General features: G+C 52.2%; 1 protein-coding gene across 1 annotated transcript; it reads left to right on the top strand.

The window, feature by feature from the left end:
* The first annotated feature begins 271 nt into the window (after positions 1–271).
* Positions 272–13812, top strand: KRT79 (keratin 79). The gene is made up of 9 exons (XM_010349850.3): positions 272–881; positions 2980–3200; positions 4324–4384; positions 4481–4576; positions 10940–11104; positions 11293–11418; positions 12060–12280; positions 12879–12913; positions 13182–13812. The coding sequence occupies exons 1-9, from the start codon at positions 405–407 to the stop codon at positions 13385–13387; spliced, it is 1608 nt and encodes a 535-aa protein (XP_010348152.2). The 5' UTR covers positions 272–404; the 3' UTR covers positions 13388–13812.
* Positions 13813–18496: the final 4684 nt, after the last annotated feature.

The raw sequence follows: 18496 nt of genomic DNA, 5'->3' as shown, positions 1-18496 counted from the left end.
TGTAGAACAGAGCCCTATTGACAGCGGCCACTGGGGCTGGGTGGGAGGAGAGCAAGTCAGCCACTGGGTGGTGGGGGTGGCCGTGGGAGCCCGTGTCATCCTGTGCCAACCAAGGAGAGCCTGGGGGCAGGGGGAGAAGGTGGCATCCTGCCCCACACGGTCTCGGCTCAGCCCCAGCTCTGGAGCACAGGTGACAACTGGGAGGGCCCCTCCCTTCTGTTGGGGGATAGGGCACTCCCCGCGGCCCACAGGACCCCTCCCACTCCCCCTGGGGCGATGGGGCAGGAGTGTCAGCGGAGCCGGGGAGCCAGCCCATTGGGAAAAGATAAAAAGCCCACGGTGGCCCAGCAGCTCAGGCATTCTCTTCCTGCCCTCTCGGCCTGCCCTCCAGCCCCTCTGCAGCTATGAGGTCCTCTGTGTCTCGGCAAACTTACTCTACCAAAGGGGGCTTCAGCTCCAACTCTGCCAGTGGAGGGGCTGGGGCTGGGACTCGCACCAGCTTTAGCTCGGTGACGGTGTCCCGGAGCAGTGGCAGTAGTGGCAGGGCCCACGGTGGCCCCAGTACAGGTGGCTTTGGCAGCCGGAGCCTCTATAACTTGGGGGGCCACAAGAGCATCTCTGTCAGTGTGGCCGGAGGGGCCTCCGCGGGGCGGGCTCTGGGAGGCTTCGGCTTTGGCAGCAGGGCATTTACGGGACTGGGGGCTGGCAGGCAGACTTTCGGGCCTGCCTGTCCTCCTGGGGGGATCCAGGAGGTCACTGTCAACCAGAGCCTGCTGACCCCCCTCCATGTGGAGATCGACCCCGAAATCCAGCGGGTGCGCACTCAGGAGCGTGAGCAGATCAAGACCCTCAACAACAAGTTCGCCTCCTTCATTGACAAGGTGGGCCAAGCGGGAAGGAGGTGGGGGCCCTTGGGGCAGAAGCAGGGCCTCTAAGAGAGGGTGGGCTGGGCCGGGACTGCTGTAGCCCACTTGCACTAGGGTGGGGGTTGATGGAGCTCTGGAGCTCTCCCCGTGTGAGCCTGGGGTGCCAAGACGCAGGCAGCTGGAGGCGGCCTTCAGGTCTTCACTGGGCCTGTGCGGGGGCAATCTCCAGTCTACTCATGAGTCCTGTTTGCCAAGCCCACCTTGCCTGTGTCGGAGCCTGTCCTACCGCTATGATTAATCATCATCAAAAAATGGATTGTCCTCATTTCTTAGCCGGGTGGCCTGCATTGCCTTTTGTCATTTTACAACTGGGAAACAGTGGCTCAGGAGTTGAAAGAGTGGTTCAAGGCCAAGGGCATGGAGCCCTGTTTGTTCCATTTTTTTAGGCTCGGAGGAGGCCTAAGGGCAAGACGTGATGAGAACACAGTTGTGTGGGGGTAGGTCCTAGGGGAAGTTTCCCTTTTGCTTCTGTTTTTCCCTCTCTGAGTGAAGAAGTTCAGTTTGGGGTGGACAATGAGGGTGGTGGCCAGATCACCAAGCTCTGGGGGCATGGCGTTTGACCTGCTGCCCGTAGGTTTGTCCTGAATCTTGCCCCTGCTGGAATTTCCTGGTCCGTTTTGCTGGCATTGTCCATGTCAATCCTGAGCCAAGGCAGCGGGTCACGATGGGGAAGTTGTAGTGGACAAACGTACCTTGGTGATATGTGTTTTTCCAAAGAACGTGCATATCCCTTTTCTCCTGTGGTACCCACAGGGCTTCTGTGACAAGTCAGAGAAGGTGATATTGTGCCCGTTTTCAAGGGGAGAAATTGAGGTCTAGAGAGCTCAAGTGATTTGCCCAGGATGATACAGGGAGTTGGAGGCAGAGGCGGGACTGGGACCCAGGCCCCAGAACTCCATGGTTCTTGGCACTAAGAGGTGTTACTGCTCACGACAGGTACACCTGCTGCATGGTGCTCCTGGGCCACGTGACTGGGGCCCAGGTGCTGTGGAGGTGGGACCTGGGGAGACTGGATGACAGGATGTGAAGCAAGCTGTCTCGCCTGCCTCCTCACCCTCTCCCCTGGTGACTTTTGGTTTTACTGTGGGACTGTCCCCAGAGGCCAGACAAGCCAAAACCTTTCTCAGGCTTGCAGAATCACAGCCTGGGAGCTGGAGGTCTGAGAGATTGTCTTAGAATCCTAGCTGGACCAATAACTCCCCCTTCTAGGGGGTTCAACTCACCCTATAAGCCTCCTTCAGAATCTATAGAGGAAGGGCCTGGACATTGGTATTTTTAAAAAAACGTGTTTTTTTTAAATGGGAAAAATTACTGAATTTACAGAAAAGTTGCAAGAATAGTACACGTACTCATGTATACTTCTCCCAGATTCACCAATTTTCTTAAAACAAATTTTTTTTTTTTTTTTGAGGCAGAGTCTTGTTCTGTTGCCCAGACTGGAGTGCAGTGGTACAATCATAGCTCACTGCAGCCTCCATCTCCCCGGCTCAAGTGATCCTCCCACCTCAGCCTCCTGAGTAGCTAGGACTATAGCCTCATGCCACGACACCTGGCTAATTGTGTTGATTTAGTAGAGACAGAGTCTTGCTATGTTGCCCAGGCTGGTCTCGAACTCCTGAACTCAAGCACTCCTCCAGCCTCAGGCTCCCAAAATGTGTGATTTTAAACAGTTGATTTACATTTTAAACAGTTGATTTTAATGCAGAATTGAGGGCCGGACACATAGATCTAGCCCAGTTTATGAAGAAAAAGTGAGAAAGGGAGACCTGGAGAGAAATGAGTCAACCAAGTTTACCCACTATTAAGTTGGTACTGCTACTGAGCTGGCCTTTTGTGCTTATTAACTTGTTAGAGTTCTTTCCATCAGATTGGACTGTCATTTCCAGCAACCTGTCCCCCTCAGGAATGCTTCCCCACAGCAAGGTGTAGGTGCGGCTGCACTGGGCTCATGATGCCCTGGCCTGGCAGGGGAGGTGGCAATGGGCCCCATCCTTGCTTAGCTCCTCTGGTGGCCGGGGGATGACATCAGCCCACCCTCTCTGCTCTGGCTCAGGTGCGGTTCCTGGAGCAGCAGAATAAGGTGCTGGAGACCAAGTGGGCACTGCTGCAGGAGCAGGGCCAGAACCTGGGTGGCACCAGGAACAACCCGGAACCCCTGTTTGAGGCGTACCTGGGCAACATGCGGAGTGTGCTGGACAGACTTCAGGGCGAGCGGGGGAGGCTGGACTCTGAGCTCAGGAACGTCCAGGGCCTCGTGGAGGACTTCAAGAACAAGTGAGGAGAGCAGGCCAGGTGGAGCCATGTGGGCGTGAGGGGGGTCAGCGGGAAACCTGCCGAGAGGACCAGCCCATTCCCGGGGTCCCAGGCCCAACTGGGGGACATGCACACAGAGCTGGCTTCCTCAGGTGCTCAGACCCGGCACCTGCTGCCGCCTGGAGAACTGGCAGGTTTGTTTGTAATTTAAAACAGTCTTTAAAGTAGGGAGAATAGTAGAATGAACTCGTGTTCCTGTCGCCTGGCTTTAATCATCATCAATTCGTAGCCAACCTTGTGTTTTTACACCTCCCCACTCCCCTTCTTCCCGTGCCGTCTTTTTTTTTTTTTTTTTTTTTTTAACTTTGCCTTTTTCTACGTGTTCTGATTCCCTTGCAGTCTTGAAGCAAATCCCAGACATCTTGTCATTTCATTCACAAATATTTTACAAGTTATATTTATATATCTGCATACATGAATGTAGTTCATCTACATGAGTCAATAAAACACACAGTACCATAATCACACCTAAAATTTTTAAAACAATAATTCCTCAATGTCATTAAGTATGCAGCCAGTTCTGAATTTCCAGTGGTCCCACACATGTGATACATTTAAAAAATATAGCTTGTTTGACTCCAGCTCCAAATAAGGTTTATATATTATAATTGGTTGATATGTATATTTATAACTTTAAGGCACATTTAAAAATAAGTTTTCCCGTAACTTGACACTGACAATTTCTAAATCTGAAAATCTCAGCAAGAGTGGCTGGGGAGGAGGTAGCTGTTTTGAATGACACTGTGTTGTTGAAAGTGATGGTAAAGGTTAGCCACTGTTGACACATCTTCCCTTGTCCCTATACAGCCTCCTAAGGGCTCGCATCCAAAGAGATGGCAGCTCTTGATTGCCATATTATTGCTCAAATTCCGTGCCTCTTTCCCTAAAACGGGGTGGGGAGAGAGAATGTTTAAATAAAGGCAGATCCCACGTTTCTTCACTGATTGGCTGTATTAAAGAACTGCTCCCCAGAGGTGTTCTTGACCAATGAGGGATCCATCAGGGTTACCGTAAAGCTGAGTGGGTCTCATGCCCGAAAGGCAGAGCCAGGCTGAGACTGGCATAAGTCTCCTGTGTGTAACAGGTACGAGGATGAAATCAACAAGCGCACTGCTGCCGAGAACGAGTTTGTGGTGCTCAAGAAGGTGAGCCGAGTGGAGTGGGGGAGGTGGTCTTTGGCTGATTTCGGGAGAGGTGACATCCCTGCGGGCTGATCATCTGCCTTGCTCTCTCGTCCCCAGGATGTGGATGCGGCATACATGGGCCAGATGGATCTGCAAGGCAAAATGGGCACCTTGACCCAGGAGATTGACTTCCTGCAGCAACTCTATGAAATGGTGAGATGGTCATAGGGCAGGAAGAGTTTGGATACATTACAAATAGCACTGGGGGTTTCCCAAGGAGGTCTGGCATGAATTCACCAGTGCAACCTCATTGGTGGAAATGAAACCTTGACCCCTACCTTTTTTTTTTTCTGAGATGGAGTTTTGCTCTGTGGCCCGGGCTGGAGTGTAGCGGTGCAATCTCGGCTCACTGCAACCTCTGCCTCTTGGTTGAAGCGATTCTCCTGCCTCAGCCTCCCGAGTAGCTGGGACTATAGGCACCTGCCACCATGCCTAACTAAGTTGTGTATTTTTAGTAGAGATGGAGTTTTGCCATGTTGGCCAGGCTGGTCTTGAACTCCTGACCTCAGGTGATCCACCAGCCCTTGGCCTCCCCAAGTGCTGGGATTACAGGCGTGAGCCACCGCACCCAGCCTAAAACCTTGACATGTTAATTAATACTAGCTTCTACGTATTAAATGCTTTTGATGGGCTGGGCACTGGTCCAAGCTTTTAACATAATCTTCTCAACAACCCCATAATGCAGGTACTATTATTGTCTCCATTTTATGGTCAAAGACCCTGGGGCTCAGAGTTATTTGCTCATGGTCACATAGCTAAGAAGAAGCAGAATTAGAACTCAAATCTGGCTCTTGAACTCCAAAGTCTGACCCTTGCCACTGTTACATTGCCCTCTTCCTGCCCAGTTTGTGATGGAGCAAGGGATGAGGGAGCAGGAATGGGCAGAGAGGAGGGACTGGGATTCCAGATTGGAGTAGGAGGTGAGGTGTGGGTAGATTAAAGCATCCAGGAGGGGTTCCAGGAAACAAGAGGGCTTTGGAGACTTGGGTGAGAGGGTTGAACTTAACATGAATTGAAGAATCATAGACTCTCAGGGTCTGTGGGACCTCGAGGCCGACCTTCCACCGAGTGAACGAACACTTTCTATGATATCTCTGACATATCCCTATCATATGTAACCGCTACTCAAATACTTCCTGTGGCAGGCAGGGAGTTCACTACTTTTTAGGGCAGGCATTGCCATTGGTGAACAGCTTTATTAGAGCACTGACTTGGAGCTCCTTCACATGACTTCTGCCCTTGACTTTGCCCTCTGGGCTGCACATATCCAATTGTCTTCCATCTGACATGTGCCTTTCACATGACAGCCCTTTAGAAGGCATCATGATTAGAGGATAAAAATCTGTGGCATGTGAGGAAGGTCAGGAAACAGGGCTCCTAGTGAAGTATTCAGAAGACAGAGGGGTGGGGAGGGAGGTTCCAGATACAGACATTTTTTTTTTTTCCTTGAGCTGGGGTCTTGCCCTGTCACCCAGGCTGGATTGTGATGGCATGATCTCGGCTCACTGCAACCTCTGCTTCCTGGGTTCACATGATTCTCCTGCCTCAGCCTTCTAAGTCGGTGGGATTACAGGTGCCTGCCACTGCGCCTGGCTAATTTTTATATTTTTAGTAGAGATAGGGTTTCACCATGTTGGCCAGCCTGGTCTCAAACTCTTGACCTCATGATCCGTCCACTTTAGCCTCCCAAAGTGCTGGGATTACAGGCATGAGCCCACTGCACCTGGCCTAGATACAGACTTCTACTGATGCGTTCTAGTAGTGCACTAGCTTATGTGTTGTTTTAGAAGTCGCTTCACGATGTTGGCTTCTTAGAACCCCTCCTGGACTTTTCACATGAATGCTGTCACATGAGACATGCGTCTACTCTCCTCCACCTTCCTGTATTTGGGAAGCTGAATTTTGAAACTGAGTGTCATAGTTAACCATTCCCTTCTTTTTCCTATGAAATGCCATTACGGTGTCATCCCAACATTTTAAGCTGTTTGGGCTCCTAGTAACTTGATCCTTTTATCCAATGTATTAGTGGTGCATAGCTTTGTGTTATCTGCAGATGGGATAAACTTTCAGTCTAGGTATTTGATAACAACTCAGTGTAAATCACTGATACACATGTTAAGGCAATCAGGGCCCACAGCAAAGTCCTGTGGGTCTTCAGTGGTGATTTTTCATGGGTCTATTAGTTCGCTAACCAATAATTTGTGGTTAAAGTGCCTCAGCTACTTTAAAATCCACCTAACCGTACTGTTACCTGGACCACATTTTTCTGTCTTCTTTCAAGAATGCTATGAAAGGCTTGGTCAAATACTGTCTCTGGCAGGCCTTTAGCAGTTGAATATTATAATCAGGAAGGAAAATGAAATCCACTTGGTTTCACTTTTCCTTAGGGAACCCATGGTGGCTTCACGGCTCCCACACACATTTAGGAATTCATTCTATGGTTCTGGGGGAGGTTGACATCAGCTTTATTTGAAGAATTCCAAATCTCTCCAGTTTGAAAATCAGGCCATTTGCTGTGTGAGGGGTTTTGGGGTCTCCTGCTCTCCATATTTCTCAAGGATGACGGGGGTGTTCTTCCCCTTGGCGGTCCCCCGGAGCCTGTGTGTTTGCTCTTCCGGCCTGGATCCCTGTGATCTCCAGCAAGGTCAAGGCCTCTCGTCTTCCCTGGCTTGGCTCTCATTTCCTCTGAAGCATTTCTGTGGCCCTTTCCAGTTTGATGACCAGTTTGTTCCTGATGGAAAACAGGCAAAAGACAAAGCAGCTGAGCGACTGATCTTTCCTGGATCTTCTGTAGGGATCAGCCCAGTGGGACCTCCGTGTTCTTCCTGCTTAGAGTTTGTCTCACAGCCTTCAACCTCTGGCTTTGGCATTTCCCAGGCTTATCCTTGGTTAGCCTGCTTGCCTCCCAGCATCTTTGAATGGTCTCTCTAGATGGAGCTTGCTGGCAAGTGTCCTGGGCTGCCATGCTGAGTTTTTAGGTGCTTCCTCAGTTTCTACTTTGCTGGGGTCATTGATGGGTCATTCATGGTCTGGGGCCTCCTTATGGTCTCTTGGGTTCTATTTTCTCTCCCCCTCTTCTCTGAATGTTCAGGAATTGGGTTTTCTTTGGTCCAAGGCACATGGCTGGCACACTCAGTATTCCTTTCCATTGCTATGCCTTGTTTATTTGACAGACATTTACTAAGCACCTTCCACATAGTAACAAAGACAAAATCCCAGCTCTTGTGGGCCTGGGTTATCAAATGATGAGACCTGTGCTGGGGACAGGCGCAGGTGCAAAGGCACATGGGGAGGCCATGGCTGACCCTTCCTGGGAGGGCTGTGGAGCCTTTGGAGGAGATGGCATCTGAGTTGGATCTTGATGGAAGGGCTAGACTTCTAAAGGAAGAGCAGGAAGGATTTGGCAGCTGGGGGCCCAGCCTGTGCAGTGTCACAGAGGCGTGAAGGAGCAGCATGCTTGGGGACCAGCGGATGGTGGGTGTCTGCATGGAGTGTGTGAGCGGTTAGGTGAGGAGGAGGCAAGGGAAGGAGAGGTAGGGACTAAGCCAGAGCCCTTTCCCGTCAGAGGTCCTCATGGCTCAGCAGTGCCTCCGTGGGGTGAGAATAGAGGCCCGCACAGCCGTTTCCTTGCTGCCTCATGAGCTTGGTCAGACAGAGCCAGCATGGCTCTCAGAAACCAATGCCATGGTCTGGTTTTGGCCAAGCCAGATGCCACGGCAATCTGCGGGATGACCACCTATCACTGGGTGTCTCACAGGGCAGGGAGGCAGCCTCCACGATGGCCTCCCTCTGGCCCGGGGTGTCTGTGGAACCCAGCCCCTCTTCCGGTGGCCACTTCTGCCTGCCGGCTCCCTTTCCCCTTGCCTAGACCTCTCCAGTATCTTTCCCCTTTAGAGTCCCTGGTGTCTAAGGAGACACACACCTTAGTGATTCACAGAGCTCTTCCTGATCCGATTTTATGAGTTCCCTTTCATTGGAAAGCCTGTCTTTTTTTTTTTTTTTTTTTGAGACAGGGTCTCATTCTGTCACTCATGCTGGAGGGCAGTGGTGAAATCACAGCTCACTGCAGTCTTCACCTCCTGGGCTCAAGCAATCCTCCCACCTCAGCCTTCCAAGTAGCTGGGACTACAGGCGCACGTCACCACGCCCGGCTAATTTTTTTTTTTTTTTTGTAGAGATGGGGTTTGCCATTTTTTTCCAGGCTAGTCTCGAACTCCTGAGCTCAAGCAATCAGCCTGCCTCAGCCTTCTAAAATGCTGGGATTACAGGCATGAGCCACCGCACCCGGCCACGCCTGACCTTTCCATCCCCTTGTTCTAGCAAGACCATCCTGTCGCCTCATCTGCTTTTGGTGCCGTCCAGCAGAGAGTTTTTGCCTCCTTGTCTAAAAAATTCCGGGTTGATTTTCCTCAGGACCATGCTCTGGCATGGGGCTGGAGAGAGACCCTGAGCTGGGGAGGGGAGGGGCAGAATGCCTCAAGATGATGCTGACAGTTCATCTCGGTGGGGAAGGGGACAAGGCAGCTGTGACAGCATGATCTTGCCTGTGAAATAGGCCTCAGGGGCCCCTCCAGTGGACTTAGGAGAAGTCTGGGCAGGTAAGAATGCACTATACTCAGCACACGCCGTGGGTCATGCACAGATCTTAAGCCCCACAACCACCGCAGGAAGAAAGTATGATCAGGCCGTGTTACAGAATAGGGAACTGAGGCATCGCGAGGCTTAGCTGCTACCTTGCTACACAGCCAGTGCACGTCAGGCCGGGGACTTGACCTCAGGCTTGCCTCTCTCCAAAACTCATATCTCTTCCAAAACCCACAAATGTTGTAGTGACTGGAGTGACGGGATCTCTACCTCCTCATCCCACCTTTTAGAAGACAATCTGCTTTAACAACCTACATCCACATCAGAATGGGTATCGGTGTTGCCTTTGGTGTTTCCTTCCCCCCCGTCTCTCTTTATTCCTGCCTATCTCTATGTTCGTCTATGTCCTCTCAGCTTCTGCTGTCAGCCTCCTGGGGTTTGAAATCGAGCTCCTCACTTACTGGCTTGTGATCCAGGGCTAGTTACTTAATCTCTTTGTGCTACAGGGAAAGGGCGTGTAGTGAGTTAGCACCTGCCAGGCGCCTAATGCGGAGCCTGAACCACAGTGATGCTCAGCCAGCGAGGGCTGTTGTTACTATGCTGTTAGAATCACCTGGGCTGCCATGAAGGGCCAGCGTTTCAGAAAGGATGGAGACAAGACCAGAACATGGGAGGTGTTGGCTTTTAGAGGGAAGGTTCTCCACCTATCAGGGAGCCTCTGAGGAGTACTGAGTGGATGAGGGATTTGTCAGAGCTGGAGTTTAGGGCGTTTTGTTGACAGCCCAGGACAGGAAGGACCATGCGAGAGATGGAGGCAGAGCCCCACATGGGAGCCATCACAGTCCTGGCCCAGCGATCCAGCTGGTCCCAAAGCCAGAACAGAGACCCTTGACTCCTTATCACCTAACCTGCCATTCACAGCATCTTGAAACCTGCTTGTGTGTGAAAGACAGTGGTTCTAGAAACACGAGGGCCCAAGAGCGTCACGACAGTCTATCCTTTCGGTGTGCTCTAGAAGAAACCACTTGAGCTTTGTCGAGTAATTGACTGGTCCCAGGCTGGGTCCTGCGACGGACCTGGTGCCCTTGGATGTATCACTTCTCTCCAAACCCCTTTTCCTCACTTGCCCCTGGTCAGGACCACTGTGGATGGTGGTACAGTTGGTGACTTGCTTGGTACTGGATATGCTGCTTCCACCTGAAGGGGTGTCTTTCCCCAGTTTGCACAAAGGCACCCTGTGAGCCTGCCATGGGCCCACCTGTCGCACGGGGTGTTCTGAGACCTAGAGGGGTTAGTGAATGTGCCAGCACAGCGCCGGGCACCAGTGTTAGCACAGGGAGTACACATTCTCTTTTCCCTCTAATCTTCTGGAAGCTGCAAACCCACACAAATAAATGAAGTCTATAAAAATGGGAGCCCCCGCTGGGCACGGTGGCTCACGCCTGTAATCCCTGCACTTTGGGAGGCCGAGGTGGGTGGATCACCTGAGGTCAGGAGTTTGAGACCAGCCTGGCCAACATGATGAAACCCTCTCTACTAAAAATACAAAAAATTAGCTGGGCATTGTGGCACGGGCCTGTAATCCCAGCTACTCAGGAGGCTGAGGCAGGAGAAACGCTTGAACCCGGGAGGCGGAGGTTGCAGTGAGCAGAGATCATACCACTGCACTCAAGTCTGGGGAACAAGAGCAAAACTCTGTCTCAAAAACAAAAATAAAAAAAACAAACAGAAAAACAACAACAACAAAAAAACAAAGCCCCATTTTACAGCTGGGGAGACTGAGGCCTTTCTTGGCAGTTGTCTTTGCTGTAGGCTGAAGCCTGGACAAGAGCACAGGCCTCCTGATGCCACCTGGGGGCCATGTCCTCCACCCTCGATGCTTTCTGGGGCCTGGAGCAGGGGTGCGGGTGGCAGCTGTCTCTGTTTCTTCAGGAGCTGAGCCAAGTGGAGACTCACGTGTCTGACACCAACGTGGTGCTGTCCATGGACAACAACCGCAGCCTGGACCTGGACAGCATCATCGCTGAGGTCAAGGCCCAGTATGAGCTGATCGCCCAGAGGAGCCGGGCGGAGGCTGAGGCCTGGTACCAGACCAAGGTAAGCGGCGTAGCTGGCCCAGGTGTGAGGGCTGGGGTCGGATCAGACCTTCCCCTATCATGAGAGGCCTGGGCTTCTGGGACGCTTGGAGTCCGGGGGACCAGATACATTCAACCTGCATGGGGCCTCCAGCTGTGAGGGTGGGGCAGGGCCATTTGAAAGCTCACGGCCACTTCTTTGGTCCCCAGTATGAGGAGCTGCAGGTGACGGCTGGGAAGCATGGGGACAACCTGCGGGATACCAAGAACGAGATTGCTGAGCTCACCCGCACCATCCAGAGGCTGCAGGGGGAGGTGGATGCAGCCAAGAAGCAGGTTGGCCTCTCCTTGGGGCTTCAGGGTCCAGCCTGGGTGTTGACAGGGCCTGCTCACTGTCATCCCAAGGGGCCAGGCCTGCTCTTTTCCTGATGGACACAATAGAATGCCGGGCCATTGACCACAGGCTCCTTTTACTGGGGGGCGGGGGGACGGAGTTGTCCAATGTCACACGGTATATGAGTTGTAGAGCAGGTGGCACAACCTTCTCCAGGGAGACTGATCCATCCCATCTCCGGGAGGTTGGAATAGGAGGTAGGGGGTTCAAGGGACCAGGTCACAGATGCTGACACCAACTCCATCTTGAGGACGGCTAAAGAGTGTGGGTTCTTTCCCAGATTAGAATGAATCACTTGGTTATTAATAAGGCTGTGTTATTAAGTTTATATCCTCTGAGGCATTGGGCTGGTCTGCAGCAGGAGGGATTGTGGTTAGACTTCAGTAAGGACTTCCCCAGTGGCATTACTTGATCCTGCTTGTGTAATAGCATCTCTTCAGATGAATATGTTTCGCTTCTTTCTTTCCCTGTTGGTTGGGGGCTGGCATGTGGGAATGATGATGTCTCCATGGCTTGAGGGCAGAGAGATGAATGAGATGACCCCGGAGGGAGGGTGCTTCCAACACCTCTCCTCCCTGGGCAGTGTCAGCAGCTGCAGACGGCCATTGCCGATGCTGAGCAGCGTGGGGAGATGGCGCTCAAGGATGCCAAGAACAAGCTGAATGACCTGGACGACGCCCTGCAGAAGGCCAAGCAGGACCTGGCCCGGCTGCTGAAGGAGTACCAGGAGCTGATGAACGTGAAGCTGGCCCTGGACGTGGAGATCGCCACCTACCGCAAGCTGCTGGAGGGCGAGGAGAGCAGGTGGGGGCCCCTCCTTCCCAACGGAGAGCACTGCTCGGGCCTGCCCTGTGGGAGAGCCTGAGGAGTCTGCTCTGGGGTCAAGAGGGAGAGGGAGGAACCAGGGAGCAGCTCCTGACTCATGCCAGGGGAAATCTGCTTGTGCCCACCGCCTCTGCCACTCCTCTCCTTGGCTGGCACAACTCTGGTTAATCCTGATTGTGGCTGACGGCCCAGGAGGAAGGGAACTTAAGCTTTGGAAAAAAGTCCACCATCTCTCTCCTTAGGGAAGGCATGAAATAGAAAGTGGGCAGAGACGAGGCAGCTCTGTCTGGTCGTGGGCTTGTTTCCATTGGGGCAGGGATGCTGTCCGTAGCCCACATGGGGAGAGAGGGGAGGAAAGGGGAGGATGGGGGTTGGCCGGCCTGCTGGTGGCTCTGCCGCCTTTGCAGCACTGGCTTTTGCACGTGGGCACAGCCCTATACACACACTTCTCATGTTTCCTGGTCTTGTCATCAGGACTCACTGAGTTGATCCAATGTAAAGGCAGAGGGAAGGAGAGGGTTTTCACGTGGGCACCAGGGACCACTGACTGCTCTCCTGGCCTTTCTGTGTCCCCTAGGATGTCTGGAGAATGTCCCAGTGCAGTCAGCATTTGTGAGTATTCACTGCCCACTTCTTGCTCCACCCCTGGCCGGGCCCCAGAATTCTGCTCCGTTTATGCAACCTGTTCTTGTCCTAAAGCATGGTCTCCTCCATTTGAACCCCAGGAGACAAGTTCAGAGGGTCCTAGTACTGGGCTTCTCTATCCATTTCCCCTGGCTCTGCTGCCTGATTTGGTTCTGATCCCCTACTGACTTCTGGGTGTCCCCCCACTCTCTCCTGGCACAGCCACCCTGACTCATGCAGACCCTTTGCTTTGCAGCTGTGACTGGGAACTCTACCACTGTGCGCGGAGGTGGTGCAGCCGGATTTGGAGGTGGCATCTCCCTGGGTGGCAGTGGGGGGGGAGCCAAGGGTGGGTTCAGTACAAATGTGGGTTACAGCACCATCAAGGGAGGGCCTGTCTCTGGGAGCACCTCCATCCTGCGGAAGACCACCACGGTCAAGACGTCCAGCCGGAGGTATTAGCTGCTGGGCCCTGCAAGGGCCCCTGCAATCTTCTCCCTGCCCTTCTCACCCCACCTCTGCTGCCATTCTTAGCCACTTCTCAGGAGCGGGAACAGCCAGGGGACCTCAGATCCAGGGTACTTTCATACCAGACTATTTGCATTTTGGGAAGTGCTCAAATCTACTCAGGTTTTCTCTTTGGTTCTGCGATAGGATGGGAGGGGAGGTTAAAGTTGCCAGCTTGAGCGATGTGCTTGGGTGACTTGGGTGTGGTCTTCTGACCACTGAGAGGAGGCTCAATTTCCCAAGCTATTAGGAGAGAGAGAAATTGGGAATGGTCCCCAAAGACCCTTCAACCTCCCCAGTCCCCCACCAGACCCACCCTCTCCCTGAATCTACCCACATCCCCCTTCTCTGTCTGTGTCTCAATAAATGGGACAACTACAGCTAGCTGTCTGTGGCTGCAGTCTGTTCTGCCTGGGGAACTGAAATTGTGTCTGTTGATTAATGCCCTGATGGCTGACACAGCAACAGTCACACACACTCACCACGTCCCAATCACCATGCTTCCTTAGGTACATTAATTTGATAGCATCGCCGCTCCAGGGCTTGCACATGGCTCACAGGAGGAGACTGAGGCTCAGAGGGAATATGTAAGCTGCTCAAGGCCAGACCTGGCTCCTGAGTGGCTGCCTATGACCCAGCCACCCCCTGGTGCCTGTTCAGCCTCCCACTAACTCTGTGGGAGCAGACAGCATGCTTTGTTCAGTGGAGAGACCTAGACATCTTAGACTTCAGAATTAGGCAACTTGGGTTTAAATCCTAGTTCTGCCACTTACTAGCTGTGTGACCTCAGTCAAATTACCCAACATCTCTGAGCCTCAGTTTCTTCCTTTGTAAAAGTAAGTTGTGATAAGAACATGTGTAAAGCATCTGGCTTATGGGAATCAGGCTTCTTCGCTTCCCTGCTCCCTGACTTCTGGATTCCCAGCTCATCCTCTTGGCCTCAGTGATGTCTCTCTCAGCCCCCACACCCAGTCAGCAAGAAAAATTCACATTTAATTTGATTTTGTGGTTTACAAGTACATTACTTTGCCTGCGATCATCACGGCAGCCCTGGGTTCAGTCGTGGGCACGTGGTGCTCCAGTTTACGGGTGAGGCGATTTCAAGCCCTCGGTCCTGTCCGCACTGAGGCTACCTCTGTCTCACTCCTGCCTCCATCACTCACCAGATCTTATTGCTCCTCCCTCCGTGTGTCTCTTGGAGTCACCTCCCTTCCTCTTCATCTCCACAGTTCTCTACTCTGAGCCTGGACCCCACTCCCCACTCCTCAACCTGTACCCAGGTGATTCCCCTGGTTGGCTGATCTCTCAACCCTGTGGCTCTCAGACCCTCCCATCCGCTACCGAACCAGTCAGCCCAACCCGAGGCTGTGACCACACTGTCCCTTCCTTGGCTACCTTAGGGCTCTGTTGCTGGGATGTAGACTGCCATCTTCCAGTCTGATCACTCCATCCTCCTCAGAGGAGCCCCAAAGAGCCCCAAGAAAGCTTCCTCCAGGGCTCTGGAAGGCCAGCAGAGGGATTTTCAGCCAAACTCTAACCTCCAGCTTAGGAACACAAAGGCCTAGCGGTTCAGGGTCAGATCTGCCTCACCAGCCTGGGTGGTCTCTAGCTTCCCTTCTCAGGTGGATAGAGTATGGCCCACCCCATGCACAACACTTTGAGGACTGCTAGCTAATGGGAATACACGTGAATAGGGTGAGGGTACCTGCCTGGCCAGGTCGGGCAGGAACACTTTCCCACACCACACAGCGGGTTTGGCGCTGAGAGTGACAGAAGCCCTCAGGATTCCTTAATCCCAGGGCTGAATGTAAGGGTTTACCTTCCTCACCCAGAAAGCCCTGAGCAGCACTCCCGCCACCCACTGATTCTCTTCACAACAGCCTGTGATATAAATACTATTATCATCCTAATTTTGCCTATGAGGAAAATAAGGCACAGAATGGCTAAGTAACTTGCCTAAGGTCACACAGCTAATAAGCAGCAGAGCTAGGTGTGGAATCCAAGCAATCTGGTTCCAGAGCTCAAGCTCTTAACCAGGAGGTTATGTTGCTTTATATAGATTAAAAAATAGAGAGGTGAGGATGCTGGAGCTAGAAGGGGCATTGGATGCAATCAGTTCTACACTTTCAATTTCATAGGTGAAAAAGCAGGCTGAGAAAGAGGAAGAATGTATCCAAAGCCACAGTAACTTAATGGCAGTGTTAAAAAAATCAGTTTTACTGAGATCATAGGTCAGGCATGGTGGCTCATGCCTGTAATCCCAGCACTTTGGAAGGCTGAGGCAGGTGGATTGCTTGAGCCTAGGAGTTCGAGACCAGCCTGAGCAACATTGCGAGACTCTGTCTCTACAAAGAAATACAAAAATTAATTGGGTGTGATAGTGCATACCTCCAGTCCCAGCTACCTGGGAGGCTGAGGTGGGAGGATCATCTGAGGCAGTCGAGGCTGCACTGAGCCGTGATTGCACCACGGCACTCCAGCCTGGGTGACAGAGGGAGACCCTGTATCAAAAAAAATTATATTTAGGACTCAAAAACTGAACAATAGAAACTTAAAATTTTCATGGAAAAACCCATCAGATTATAGAGTAGCGAAGGACGGCCCATTAACAATCACGTGCTGCTTAGGGTCCCAACTGAGGACCCTAAGGGCTGCTTTCAGGGGTGCAGGGGGAGGTCAGCAGGTGAGAAGGATTATGGTTTCTCCTCTGCACCAATTGGATCATCTCTCCTTATCTGTTTACACATGGGGCTGTGCACGTGATTTTGTTTGTGAGGATGCCAGAACATGCTGGAAGCCCCTGCCTGCACATGCCCAGGATAGGAGGCCAGCAGGGGCAGTTCTCCCACCCAGGGAAAGAAGAGCCCCTGGGTACAGACCCCCATGCCTGTGCAGACCCCTATGCCTGTACAGACCCCCATGCCTGGCTCTCAGGAGTGCCCATCTCTCACTGCCCTCACTGGCCTCTCCCTAAAATGCTGATGGCCCTTTTCTGCAGAATCTCTGATCCCCATATTGGCTCTGGCTCCCCAAGAGTGACTCAGGCCTTGTGGGGCAGCCGAGATTGGGTGACTGAGTCGGGTGAGGGTGACTGCCTGGCCAGGGAGGGCAGAAGAGCTTTCTCACATTGCACAGCGGGTTTCGAGCTGAGAGTGACAAGCCCTCAGGATCCCTTAATCCCAGGGCTGAATGTAAGGGCTTGCCTCCTTCACCCAGAAAGCCCTGAGCAAACACTCCCTCCACCTGGCTCCACACCTCTCTCAGCTGCTCATCCCTCTGTGACTAGATTGGGAACAGCTGCCAAACAAGGAGAGGTCACGGAGGGCAGTAGCAGAATCTGCATGTGGGGGTCTGGGGAGGGGCAGGGGACCAGCTTTTAGCTGCGGCTGCTGGGTAGAGGCACCTGGTTCAGCCGCCTGCCTCCGGCTCAGATATGAAGATGTCTTTCCCATTTTCAGGGAAAGAAACTCATCTCTTCCTTTCTCACTCCAGGGTGTAAAGGCGCTCTCACATAGGAAGTTCTTCCTCATGTCTATCTTCGGTTTCTCAGGTCACAGTTTGAAGATTTTGGGAGCTTCTTGCAATTCTGATTTAATAATAAGGACGCAGAATGTGGGTCTAGACTAGAACTTTCTTCCTGTTTGGATTGGGTTTATCATAGGATTTGTCATGAAACTAACTTGGATTTAGTTATTTGGAGGACACGGAGCTGGCCCCTCAGGACAATGTCATACCTTATCGGGTACTTTTAAGGACAGGGCCACACTAACCAAGCAACCAACCACGTGCTGAGGGTTGAGGACAGAAAGGAGCGGAGCCGCACGGAGCTTGCAGCCTGCTGGCCAGACCCTGCGGCTGTCCTGGTGCACCATGAGCTGTAGGGCTGTAGAAGTTGCTATGTATTTTTTCTCCTGCAGATTCTGTGTGGGCCAGTCACTCATATGAAACATTGTACCTACTGTTTTATACATTGTAAGGTCACAAGCTTTGAAGTCAGACAGATAGGACTTGACTTCCCATCTCATCCACTTCCTGGCTGTGTGATCTCAGGCAAGTTATATACCCCTCTGAGCCTCCATGTCTGCAGCTCTAAACTGGATGTAGCAAAACACCTCTTTGGCAGGGCTGTTGGAGGAAGCACCTAGCGTTCAGCATATAACGGTAGTTCCAAGAGAGAATCTCTTCTACCCAAGAGGCACCGCTGCCTTTCCTTTATCTTCCTTCTTGTCTCAGGGATGGCACGCCTCAAGTCACCTTTATGAGAAGTACCTCAATTTTAGTTCCATGGTTTGGATGCCCCATAGGCACAAAATAAGACTGATTGCATATTCTATATTGTTTCTATGAAAATCCCCTTCACCCCTGGCTTGCTTTTTGTCCTAAGCACTGAACACAACTCTAGGGACAGTGAACCCACATCATTTTCTCTTAGCGTTGGAGTGTTACAGCCGTAGAGTTAAAGACACAACGAGCACATTGCGAGCCGTCTCAGGGAGTCACCTGTACTCAGGCAAAGCCCCTACCCTGGCCTGTGATAGTCCCTACCAAACCCCAGGGGCTACCAGAGAAGGAAGCAGTGAATGGCAGGTGCAGAGGCTGAGGCGAGGCAGCTAAGGGGCTGAGCTCCGGCCCTGACTCAGGGTGAGATCCTGATGGCCCTGACACGTCTTCTGGGGGATGAAACCAGTCAATTGGGCCTCAGCTTCCCAAAGAGGAGGCTCACATGTCTCCTCTGCTCCTGCAGCTGCAGTCCTCAAAGACCTGGAGTAGCTCCCACTGTTTTTCCAAGCCATGCCCATCTTAGGAGCAAGAGTGGAAATTGATAGACCCTGGTAGCCCCTTTGACCCAAACAGCCAGTTCCATCAGGTTTATTCGGGTGCCCATTCTGGATTGGTTGTGACACAATTTAGACAGGGTGGCTTTATACCAGCTGGAACGGTGTAAGAGGCCATAGAATATGGAACCTTTGGGACCAGACTGATGTGAGTTTAGATCCTGGCTTTACCACGTGCTATTGTGTGATCCTGGTAGCTACTTGACTTCTCTGAGCTTCTGTAAGCAAG

Source organism: Saimiri boliviensis, chromosome 7, assembly GCF_048565385.1.
Source record: "Saimiri boliviensis isolate mSaiBol1 chromosome 7, mSaiBol1.pri, whole genome shotgun sequence".
NCBI lineage: Eukaryota > Metazoa > Chordata > Mammalia > Primates > Cebidae > Saimiri > Saimiri boliviensis.
This window is presented reverse-complemented; position numbering and strand designations above follow the sequence as displayed.